Source organism: Propithecus coquereli, unplaced genomic scaffold (assembly GCF_000956105.1).
Source record: "Propithecus coquereli isolate 6110/MARCELLA unplaced genomic scaffold, Pcoq_1.0 Scaffold156, whole genome shotgun sequence".
Classification (NCBI taxonomy): domain Eukaryota; kingdom Metazoa; phylum Chordata; class Mammalia; order Primates; family Indriidae; genus Propithecus; species Propithecus coquereli.
Genome location: NW_012140080.1, coordinates 4,326,996 through 4,339,873, shown reverse-complemented (window position 1 = coordinate 4,339,873; position 12,878 = coordinate 4,326,996). Strand labels below are relative to the sequence as shown.

At 39.1% G+C, this 12,878-nt stretch overlaps 1 protein-coding gene across 1 annotated transcript in view; it reads left to right on the top strand.

Moving 5' to 3' along the window:
- The first annotated feature begins 2,038 nt into the window (after positions 1-2,038).
- The window catches only part of JAZF1 (JAZF zinc finger 1), a 138,765-nt gene continuing 127,925 nt past the window's right edge, over positions 2,039-12,878 (top strand). The window contains exons 1-2 of the mRNA XM_012640674.1: positions 2,039-2,066; positions 2,997-3,069. Coding sequence (XP_012496128.1) covers positions 2,039-2,066; positions 2,997-3,069 — 101 coding nt within the window. The remainder of the gene's footprint in view (positions 2,067-2,996; positions 3,070-12,878) is intronic.

Here is a 12,878-nt window from a genome sequence, read left to right as displayed (position 1 = left end):
CTTGTCTCTCTAATCTTTTCCTGTACAGTTTTTAGCACCAGTCACATTTCTGTCAGAGAGGAAGATATAGTGAAGGCAGCTATTATACTTTTATTGAATGTGAAGTGCTCAAGAGCGTAATTAAATCCATAAAATGGTGAGTCATGATCACCACACACTAGCCAGCCAGGAAGCGAGTGACGGAAGTGATGTTCACTTGTGCCCAGCAGCTGATGCTGTTCCTCCAGCCGCATTTGTGCAGGCCTCTGCTGATTTATGAGCACCACGTGCCCAGTTTCATTTTAAGAATGCAAAGATTTAATGGATGTTCTAGAGATTGTCTAAGGAAATATTTAATCTTAAAGGTTTTAGGCCCGGTGTTCATTTGTCTGAAAGTTCCACTGTCTTGTTGGTTACCAGAGTCTGCATTCTAGAAAGAAGAGAATCCTACCTGAGATGCTTCCAGTCTTTTTGTCATGGAGAGGGTGGCATCTGGAAGCTTCCAGAAGTCTGTTTCCCACTTATAATTTGAGGACATGTGAGCATAAGTCCAGGATAGGTTATGGAAGGTGGTAAAGCAAAGTTAGAAACAAAATTCCAAAACCTTGCTTTGCAAATAGCAGAGTGCTGAACATTCTCAATTCTTTTTGAATCAAGAGTACAAGCTGAAGTTTGTGTGACTGTCAGGGGCCAAAAACATTTATTTGAGCATCAGAGAACTGTAGAATTTCACGTAAGTTACTTCCTTTCTCTTCCCCAAAGAGATACTAGAGCTTGAAGAAAAGGATAATATAAATGTATTTATGTACATCTATATACACACCCTAATAAAAGAGAAAAAAATAAAAAGGTAGCTTGTAGAAGTACTACTTAAAATATTTTAGAAATTATATAATTATGGTTTGTGGGAACACTGTTAGGTTGGGGGTCAGTTACAGGGATGAAGACAAAAGCAAAAGATATAAAAATGTTTATTGGCCTCTTCCCCCCCCCGCTTATATACAAATTTTAGACTCAGAATGGTGTTCTTTTCTTTCAAAAGAATGTACCTTATGTTATCATGCATTGGATGGCTCTTTGACGGAATGGTTTTGTTATGTTTTTTGTTTGAAAATGGAATCCTTGTTGCAGAAGGAATGATGTTTAGTAACTCAGGTTCGGGCCCCTGTCTCAAATGTGAAGCCCATTAATTATCAGTACCTAAACTTGAGGTGAAACCATTTTGTGAGCACTTGAGAAATTTTCCACAAAGACATTTGTAGTCATTATTTTTTCTTATCTTCCTCCATTCTTCTTCTCAGTTTCATGGTTTTTATCTCCAGTCTCTTGTTTCTTACCTCGTTAAACACCTAGAAAGACCTTGCAGGATTGGAAGTCAGTCACTGCGCACGTGGACTGCATTCCTGTGGGCTGTGTCTGTGGACAAAACACCTTTCCCTGGTGAGCATCGTCCCACCGACTCCTCTCCAGCAAGTACCTTCCTCTCAGAAACGTGGGGTTACACTGGGATTACAGCAAACTTAGATGAGCGTAAGGTTGTGTTTGAAAACTGAGTTTCCCCTTGAAGAGTAGTTCCCTTGTATTTAGAGAACCGCTCATTTTATCTATAGGCCAGTGATTGAGGAACAGCCTCAATTGCAAATATAATCGTTGTAGGAGTGGGAGGAAATGCCAAGTCACTGCTCTGTTCTCATTTGCACTGCCAAAACCTTGAGACCCGACTCGATGGAGCCATTCAGAGAATCTTTGTCTCTTGTTTCAAAATTTGGCTCTCAGGGACCTGCAGTGGCAAAGACCCAGGAAGCAGGATTTCTGAATAGTGTGTCCCTGAAATTCTTGGCATTGGAAAAATGATAAAGAGAACATGAGATTCTTAACTTTTAACACTAGGAATAAAACTGGCATTGCTGTCCAGTTTTAGTCTGGGAGTTGAAAGCATTGCAAATTGATTTTTATGCTATCATTTTTGCCACCCATGTTCTCTGCCACTGTGTCTGCTTCCCTACCCCCATCAACTGTTAATACACTTTGGAGTTAGTGCGTGTATCTTACGTCTACCATGTGCAGTAAACACTTCCTGTGCAAAGGTGCTTGAAACAACATCTGTCATTACATCAAAGGAGGTGTGACTGCCAAGTGCAGCTGGACGATTTCTAATAATGAGATAGTTTTACACGAGGTTATAATGAAAAGGAATCGGTGTGAAGTGTGTGAACCTTTTTTGAAGAAAATAAAAGGATATGCTTACTTTCCTTCCTTTATGTTCCTATTATATGCGTATTGTTTTTTGCATATATTTATGCAATCATTTCTCTATGTGAGAAGTGTGAGAATATGTTTGTGGTTGTGATAAGCACATTTTTGGTGCTGTGCTGCAGAAGCGGCATTGCAGAGCGTTGCTATGGTGTTGAATTCTGTCTGTTCGAGGGGAAGACTCCTCTGGTGAATGTGGTGTTTGTTGACGCTGAACCAGTGTGAGAATTTCTGATTGGGAGTCTAGAAAAGTTATAATAAACTCATTATACATTTAAAAAGGAGAAGAGCTGCCCTCCAGAATATGAATCCAAATGCAGAAAAGTGTTCAGTGAATAAGAACAATACTCGGTAGATTTTCAAATTGATGGAGCTTTCCAATGGAAACTAATTTGTTCCAGCATTGAAGTGAGCATAATTAACAGAGACTTTCTTTCTTAGGCCGATTAACCACCGAAAACCATGCCAACATTGTAACTGTAAGCAGTGAAAACCAATATTTATGAGGGGGATTGTGCAAGAGTTTGTGTGACAGATGGACATTTTATCACTGTTGATGTTTGGAATTCCCTTGAAAAGTAATGCAATATCTTGTTATTTATGAATGAATGAACAAATGATTGTGCTTTGCTGACTGAGTTTTCTTTAAAAAGAGGTGTACTAAATTAATCTTTTTCTCTGTTTAGCCTCTGTTACTTTGTGTTAGGTAGCCTCATATATTCTGATGCAAAACCTGAAAAATCATAATTGTGTTTTTATTACAGATACAGATCCACGTGTTTTAGAAAAACAAGAATTACAGCAGCCAACCTATGTTGCCCTGAGTTACATTAATAGGTAAGCCATTTTCAGAATTTATAGCAACCTCATATTTGCTACTTACTTACTTTTTAAAATGTATCTTTTTTAACAGAGTAGAAAAAAATAATGTTTTCAATCTTAAAATGTTTGCTTGAGATTATTTAAAGGCAACCTCTATGTGGAATTTTCTGGTTTTTTTGTTGGGGAGATGTAGAATTGCAGTTCTCTGAATATGGTTGCAAACATGACTGATTTACAAGCTCATTCTGGAAGTATTTTGTATGCAGAGTTAGAATATGCTCTTTTAAATTCATCGGGCGGTTTGGGAAATTAATGGATTTATGTTTGAGTGAACCCTTTAAATCCTGGGGTGAAGAGGTACTTTATGAATTTAAAACATTGTTGGAATATCAGAATATAACAAACTGAAATAATTTAATATCAGATAGTTGTGTAGCAGCAGCTGATCTTTTAGTAAAAACGTTCTCAGCAACTGACCCCATCTATGTGGAGTAAGATGAGTTTTTACTTAAACTGAACATGTGAGCCCAATTTTACAGAACTGTTTCAAACTTGATATATCAGGTCTAAAAGAGGACTTAGTGTTTCAGCCAACTCAAATAATTAAGGAGACAGTAATATTTGGAGAGTACCTGAAATCAACTTAGGTTAAGAAAACACACACTTCCAAAGTAGAAAAAGACAAAGTAAAAGCAAAACTAGTTTTTAATGAGAATGAGAAACTCTCTGCTCATAATTCAGGGAATGAATTTCTACTGACGGTCCCCTTTATATAAGGTGAAGAGTGTTTCCAGTCTTGGTAACAGAGTTGAGGTTCAGAATCTGAAGTGGAAAGCTGGAAATGAATTTATCTGTATTGTTTAATTTTAGTGCCTTTTTAGAAAACTTATTTAATTCTTGCACAGATAGTACTGTTTCAAGTTCTGTTAGGAAGCATGTTTAAAAAAGGATCCACTAAAATAAACATCTGTTTGCGTGTCTCCCTTGTATTTTCTACTTATCAGCCTTCCCAAGAAGTGAGGTAGAATATCTACAGTTTTTCCTTACCCATAATTTTTGACGTATGTTAAGTAGAACACCTTCAAACCACATCAGATACAAATAAAGATGTATATGCTTTTCTGGGTTTCTCACAGAACCCATATTAGCAAGGGTTTTGAAAATCTTTAATTATACATTAGAGTTATATGAGTTAATACATATTAGTCTACTGATGTTGGGGAATAGGATAATTAGGCATATAGATTCATTGTGGTATTGAATAGAACTTTTAATAGTGTGGCTATTGTGTTTTGGGTAAAATATGTCACCCATGTATATACGAATTTGTATGATACCCTTATTCTAATAAGAGTCTATGAAATTTTCATCTTCATTCGTTGTATGTATATTGTAAGCCATGTTGGGCAGCAGATATCTGCTCATTATATAGGTGTTATACTCAGTAAAGTAATAAATATTCTTCCTGGCATGATTTGGGACTATCAAAGAAGTCAGAATAGGGTCAAGAGCCACACACAGAAAACCACCAGAGAAATGGATTCAGGTATGATAGTTTAGCATAAACTATGTAGTAGGTTGTGCTAGAATTCTATAGAATAAGGACATGATCAGTGGGTGTGAAATTTCTTGGATAAGTCGTCTGGGATAAAGTGAGTCATTTTTAAAATAACCTTTTATTATTACAGCTGTATATAAGCATTGTAGAAAATTAGAAAATATAGTCAGACAAAAGTGTAAAAAAATTTAAAGCATCACATTCCTACCACCCAGATATCACTGCTAGTAACACTTTAACCCATAGTTTTCAGATTATTTTCTAAAAATACATACATATATAATTTTAACAAAGAGCCATAAGTATTGTCTTACAGTTTGTTCTTTTTAGTCATTCATCTCTACTTTTTCCGTTTCAGCACATTTGATTCTTATCTGGTACACAAATCATACTCAGATTTCCGCAGGTGGCTCAAACACGTCCTTTCCAGCTGGTTTGTCTATTCCAGTGTCCAGTTCAGAACATCACAAGGCACCTGGATGTTTTGTCTCTCAGTCCCTTTTAATCTCACACAGTCCCTTTGATTGGCAATAACTTGCTGAAGGGATGGCACAGTTGTCCCACAGAATGTCCCCACCTACTGGATTTCCTCTTGGTTGTCTCCTCAAGATGCACTTTGGTGGGATCCTCTGTCTCCTGTATTTGCTATAAACTGAAAGCTAGATCTAGAAAAAAATGGGTCTTGAACTGGATACCTCATTATATTTAGAAACCTGAGAGAATAGGGCATTTGAGAGATCAAATCCTATCTGGTAGAGAAGTAGACCTATATGTTCTGGATCAGTAAGTTTATTCATGACCTTTAAGTGAGGAGGACTGTGTATGAAAGGTTGCCCAGGTTACTGACAACTCACGGAGAATCCTAGTGCCACATCCGTGGCATGGTACTTAACATACAGTAGACACTCTGTATGTTTGTTTGTAGGCACTAAAAAAAAAAAACCTAGTAAATGAAGAGAGAGCCAAGAAACATACAACTACAAGCCTGGCTGTAGTGGAAAGATATGCTAAAAAAGAGTCTTAGGGACCTTTGATAAGAGAAGTGAAACATACAGTATCAAGGTTCCGAAGCCAGTGTGGATACAAGAAGATAGTAATAAGGGTTAGGTAATGTGAAAGAAAATCAGCTTGACAGCAATATCTTGAATACAGCAGAAAAGGGTACTATTTTAAAAAAAATAAAATTGAACAAATATTTCTTTTTTCTTAAACCTCAGAGGGGAAAAAAACTGTAATTCTGCTGAGCAGTGAAGACAGGAAAAGAATGACTATTTTTCTGCTCATGTATCTGTTTATGCAACCTTCGTGGACATCGAGATGGAAGTTTCTTTGGCAATAACATTGATGAACCAATCAACAGAAGGTTAGGGTCCTTAAAATGGAGCTAGCTTTTTAGAGTATATAAATAGAAATAGTATTAAATAGAAAGTGTTGCCTTTATAGATACCTATTTTAAATAGGTAAGTTAGAAAGGAAAAAACCCTTGATTTCCATAAAAGCAGATCTTTTTAATGAATGGCTTAATGGAATTTAGCTATATTTGGGATTCTGCATTCAATCTGCCGCAATGCTGTGTCTCTTACCGCCTCTGGAAAACCCCACTGTATACTTGTGAGAAAATGAGAGTGAAAAAGGCAGGTGATAGTATACAGCAAGCCTGCACCATTAGGCTCCAGAATCTAACCATTGTGTGGCCTGATCTGTTGGGATATCAGAGAGTTAAGAGTTAGTATCAGAGAATTTAGAATTAAGTAAGAGGAGGACTTGTAACACTAACATTGGAAAAACAAGACAGGACAGCTGGGGACATAGACATAATACAGAATAATTGCCATGCCCTGGATAATTGGAGGTTAGCAACCTAACAAGATGAAACAGTAGGAGACAGCAGAAGGTAAAAACACTTGGAAAGAGGTGACCAGTAATTCCTATATGATATGTTGCTTCCACGGGATTGGGTTGAATGTGCAAGGTAAATTCTGGCATGGCAGGCCTCGGCTATAGTGAGGAAGGAGGACACCTTAGCGTCTCCAGTCAATAGGAAAGAAGGAGCAGAGTACAGAGCACATGGGAGATTATCCTCCAACGTGACTCACCAGTGAGGCAAGGAACAGGTGAGCTTCTGGGTGAAGTCAAGAGAGTCTCTATAAAATGTTGCTGAAAGCACTGGGCTGCCTCTGAGTGTTTCCTTCAAGTTATTGTCTAAGTAGTTCAGGTGTCTGTCTTGAGGTAACAAGGTAGCTTGTAAATAACTTGTGACTCCCCAGAAATTGGTAACTGACGTAACTTGAAAACATGATAATGAACATGACCAAGGCTGTTAATTATACTGTATTCTCTGCAAAATATGTTTTTATTAAAATAATATAAATTGGAGTTTCCAAATTAACTTTAAAGTTTAAAATATATATATTAAATAGCATTTGGTACAAGATGTGAAGAATTATCATGGCTAGATACAATTTGGTATGTTGATCCATTTCATGTACTACTTAATGAAAGTGTAAATTTTTTTCTTCTTCTTTTTTTTTCCCCCTTGGGTGGGGGTGGGTCTCAAACTCCTGGCCTCAAGCAAATCCTCCCACCTCAGCCTCTCCAATAGCTGGAATTGCAAGCATGAGCCACTACGCCTGGCAAAAATGTATTATTTTCTTTTAACTAAGCTACAGCTCTACTCTAACTCTGTTTGTAGGACACGCTGTACTGCTTGGTGCAGCCGTTGTAGATTTGGCCTTCTCTAAAAATGATTTTTATTTAGTGTCATATTTTCTGTTAAACAGTAAATTCTAAAATGTGTTTCATAGAACAGTAATTCCAAGGCACGTTCACTAGTCTCCCTCCCTCTATTCCTCCTCCTCCTCCTCCTCCTCTCCCTCCCTCCCTCCCTCTCTCTCTCTCTCTCTCTCTCTCTCTCTCTCTCTCTCTCATGCACACACGTTATTCGTGATAGGATACCATGGTCATTAAGTTTGGGAAATACTGAGTTAAATAAAATGGGTTTCTTTACTACAGGATTTATCAGATCCTCTGCTTTGCTGATATGCTTCTTTATTTTTATTTTTTTTGAGACAGAGTCTTGCTCTGTTGCCCTGGGTAGACTTCGGTGGTGTCATCGTAGCTCACTGCAACCTCAAACTCCTGGGCTCAAGTAATCCTCCTGCCTCATCCTCCCAAGTAGCTGGGACTACAAGCACATGCCATGAAGCCCAGCTAATTTTTCTATTTTTTAATAGAGCCAGAGTTTTGCTTTTTAATAGAGACAGCTCTTGCTCAGGCTGGTCTCAAACTCCTGAGCTCAAGCAATCCTCCTGTCTCAGCCTCCCAGAGTGCCAGGATTACAGGTGTGAGCCAACGTGCCTAGTCTGCTGATGTGCACTTTAAGTTTCTCGGAGGAATATGAAATTCTTATGTCTACCTGATCCCAGAGGACTTTTTCTCGAAGCATCTGATAGGACTAGGGTTCTGAATGCTAGTGTCAGGGGTTGCTGGAACAATATCACTTCCATCTACCTCCTCAATTTCCCCAAGGAAACTTGAAGCCTTTTATTTAGAATGGCTTTTTATTCTTTCTCTGATTCAAAACACAGAACCCTCATTTTTCTCATGATCAATTGGGGAACAGAAGGATAAAATTTTGTCCTAACAGGCTAACTCAGTCAACTCTTTCTCTTGTCCCTCTTTTAATGGTGATCTGTCTACTTCTCATAACCAGCTCAGACACCAAGCCGGCTTCTATTAACAATAAAGCTTTTATTTTTTTGCTCAAAAACTATCACTGCTTTTTTTTTTTTTTTTTTTTTTTACCACATGTCCAATGTATTTCTCTTCTCTTTTTCTTTGAGAAATATTATAGCATAATGTAGTGGTTAAGTAGGAGTCAGACTATTTAGGTTTGAGTCCTGTCTTCTATTCCCAGAATGGTGTCTAACACATAGTGTAGACACTCAGCATATATTTATTGAATGAATGAATGAATTTGTTTATGAGAGAATAAGTGAGTGAGTGAAGGGATGATTCTAAGAGCTGTAGTGACACTTTTGTGAGAAACCAAGAGCCTCTACTGCCCATGTGTGTTGAGAGAGCTATATGATGAAAGTGGAAGGTTGTACAGCTTTTATTTGGCATTCATATGGCATGCAGTGTAAAAATAAATCATGGCCATCACTAGTTCTCCTGCCATAAACAACTGGACATATTTAGAAGATTATGGTTTTCAGGCTCTAGACTATAGGCAGTGCAAAACTGTGATCCCCGTGAGGAAGGAAGCTTGGGAGGTAAACCTCATGATCAGCTGGCTCTCGCTGTCTGACAACAGTGTCCTTATTGCAACGGAGTGAGCTGGAGCTCCGGCTGAGCACAGCCGGCCCGCTGAACTGACGAGGCAGAGGTCAGAGCTGGGACAACTGAAGTTGCTGGAATCTGTGAGGGTATATGTGTGTGGAGGGGAAGGGAACGCACCTGGAGATGAGGGAGCTATGCAGACTTTCCAGAAGTCTGTGTGAGAGTCCTCCAGGAGTCCATGGCTGAGGGCAGGCTACACATGTTTAGGGTAAGACTGACTCTTATCGAAGAGTGATTGCCACAAGGATGAGACTGGAACAGACAGACCATGTTACATTCTCTCCCAGCCAGCATAGAAACAACTTATTAACACCTTTGTTATCCAACTGAGATAGCAGAGAGACTTCAAATTAGAAATAAGGACTTTGCTATAGAGTATGGCTTGTGTGAGAGCCACCGCAACCAGACCTAAAACCAAACCCCCACAAGATCCTCAGAGGAGACAGAATTTGAAGGTCTTGGCAAGTTAGGGTCTTGGGAAACATTTTGGGCTTTCCAGAGATTTGCCCCAATAAAATCTAGGCCTATGCAAGTTCAATATGATTAGCCTGAAATTGAACTGCCTGCTAGAACAAAATTCAATAGTCTTCATGGGAATGGATCAGATATCACAATGTCTGACACACAAGAAAAAATTACTAGACATGAAAGAAGCAGGAAAATCTTCCCATAGATAAGGAAGACAAAGCAGTCAATAGAGACTTTCCCTGAGATGGCCCAGATACTAGATTTAGGAGACAAAGACATGAAAGTAGCCATTATAAACATGTTCAAGGACTTAAAGTAAAAATGTACAAAATAAGAGGTTGTTTTGAATGAAAATAAAATCAGTCTGGATGGTTTTTCTTTTTTTTATCCTTCTACCAGAATTTGAACTGCTTAATGAAAGCTTTCTTCCTCTTTCCCACTTTCTTCCCATTCCAAAACCTCACCTAATCCTCCCAAACCCTCACTCTTGCTATTTCAGTTGGACTCATTTTTGCCAGATTATAGTCAGTCATAGCCTCATAAAAAATGCTGTAATTAGCCAAGTGTGTACTGGCCTATTTTTTTTATATACAAACAAGCCTGAAGCATTTGATTTTTTTAATCTAAAAGTGGTGTTTTTTTTTTTTTTTCATGAGACCACCTGTTTATGGTCTTCTGAGAGCAGGCATATTTATTACAGTACAAGACATGCTTTCCTATTTTCCTCCTTTGTCTACCAGATCTGAATTTCTGCTGTGTGCCCCAGCCCGAGACTAAAGTTTGTGGCCTAATGCATGCCATAAACATGTTGCATGCTGTTAGGTCTCAAACACCAGACATCATGCTACCATATTCTCAGCCTATGTTTTTATGGACATCAGTTGAAATAAACCTGAGATGGCTGCCTGCCAGTTTTTTTTGTAATATCTCTAACCTTATTTGGTCTGCTCATTGTGTTCTGCAAAGACCATATACTCTCAAGGGACACTAGGAAGCTGGAAAGAGAGCCCTTATGTGACATTTTGGCTTGCTCCAGTGCAATTAGGTTGCATTGCTGGCACAAAACACACAGAGGTGAGCTTGAGTCTTGGCAGAATTTGGTGATATGATTCACTTGTTAGGAATTGGGCTTCCAGTAGTCTCTGTAGTCTACAGCTTGTTCTTAGGGCAATCAGTGTTTTAAACAGGTTGCTTATACAACTGAGTTCACATCAGACCATTTTTTAAATCTTTCTTTTGTCCGCTCTTCAGTATTTATGACTGGTCTTCTTTTTATACATCTTTAAGCCCAATTCAAAGCTGCATTATAATTTTCAAAATCTTCAAACTTATTGGAGGTCAATAGAGATTCAATAATGCAGAAACCATCTAGAAATAGACTTGGATTTCCTGTGTTTTTTCCTGTGTAGAAACCCATTTCCTGGACTTTGTCCTATACGTTCATTATCTCAAATTGAAGTTTCCCTGTTGACCAGAGTCTCCAGATCTTCCTCTTCTTCTGTCCTCTCCTGGGTACCACATTTGCCTTAAGACTTTGAGGGTCTCGGCCCTTCCTGCTTTGACTTCCCTCCATACTCAGGTTAGTTGCTGGATTCAACTTTGAATTTACCGGTTAGATTAATTCCCTTTCCCCTATGACTTTGACCACTCCTTATCTCTGATCCTCAGCCTCAGGTAAACCTAACATGTGCCTTCCTACTCAGCAGCTGCAGAGAGTTGTTACAAAAAAGTCCATAGCAGCATGATTTGTCCCACTTCAAATACAATCTTTCCAACCTTAGCTGGACCTTTGAGGTTGTCCCATAATCCCTTCTTCTCAGGTTGAAACCTTGGTAAACTCATCACAGTTCAGTTTCAAGCGTTTCGTACTGTAGTCAAGTTCCTAAAGGAATTCCCCATCCTCTCATCAGCAGATGCTGTTGGTTCTGAAATCCTTTCTTCCCTCGTGCCCATTAACTTCTGTCCTGGTTCTTCTCCTGCCTCTTTAGCATAAAAATGATGGCTTCTCCCTAAGTTCTGTCCCTAGTATTTTGCTCCATTCCATGACCTTAGCAATCACCTTTGTGGAGAGGACTCCCTGACCCCAATCCTGTGTTTCCTCCAGTCCTCATTTCTGTGAGAGTCCTCTAGGAGTCCATGGCATGAGGATGGGCTACACATGTTTAGGGTAGGTCTGTCCGTCCCTCTCTGTGCCCTTACTTTTCTTTACTGTTCTTTATAGCGCTTATCACCGTCTAAAATCACACTGTTTATTTAACTGTCTTATTGAGTACCTGTGTCCCCCTCTGGAATGTGAGTTCCATGGGGGCAGGGACTTTGTCCATCTTGGTCATCACTGCCATGCTCGGCTCCTAGAAACACTGTCTCCACACAATAGGTGCTCATTAAATATATTTTGAATAAATGCACGAATAACGATTACAGTTTTATATGTGTGTGTGTGTGCGTGGTGTTGCCCTCCCATATGTATCTTACTAATCTTTCTGTATCCTGTCCTGACTGTATGGCAAGTACTTTGCACGTGGTATGAAATTAAATCACAAAGTGGCAAATTATAACACAGGAGATGACCTTGGAGATTCCCCCTCCACCCCCACCATACACATTTACAAAATGACTCAAGGCGCTACACCTCTCTTATTTCATTTGGAAATTCAGATTGCTGGCAGTAATCTACTTGATTTATCGTTTTCCCCTTATGTGCAGCACCTCGGAGTTAATTAAGAAGACCATGAATCTTCTTTCAGTAGCTCTAGTGCATTCCCATTTGCAGAATACTCTCATATTGCTGAGACTGTTGATTTCGGACTCAAGTTGAAACATTACTTAATTTTCTCATATTGAGGTTCATTATGCTGAGTCTAAAGACTAGTCCTGCCTTTGAAGGCCCTCTCACTGGCAAACTTTAAAATAGCTCTGTGTTTCCAGGTTCTAAATAACTTGTTCTCATTTCCTCCAGCATGGCCAAGGCCTTGCCCATTGGCTCAAAGCAGTGCAGCTAAGTCAACTGTATGTCCCTGGAAAAGCCTTGCCATCCTCAGTCATAGTGTAGACTCTTCCCCAGAGTTCTCACCTCTGGCCTGTGCATAGGTTGTTTCCAGAAATAGCAGTTTAGACTTAGAGAGAACGGACGTCCACATGGCCATGCCATCACAAACAACACGCAAGGCCATCCAACAAACAGAGAGTCATGTCATAAGAAAGCATTAGCCTAAAATCCTTGAAAGACCAAAGATAAACTTTCTTCTTGAAATTGTTATGTTAGGAAGAATGAAATGCTAAGATAGAAAATTAAGTCCCTTGTCTCATCACTTTCAACACAAAGAAGCTTCTGTTAGTTGAGCACCTACTATGTGTGGGACATTAGGCAATGCACTTCACTACGTCATCTGCAATACTCACCGCGACCCTTAGTCATAGCTCTTCTCTCCCTCTGACACTTAAGGAAATGGACTCC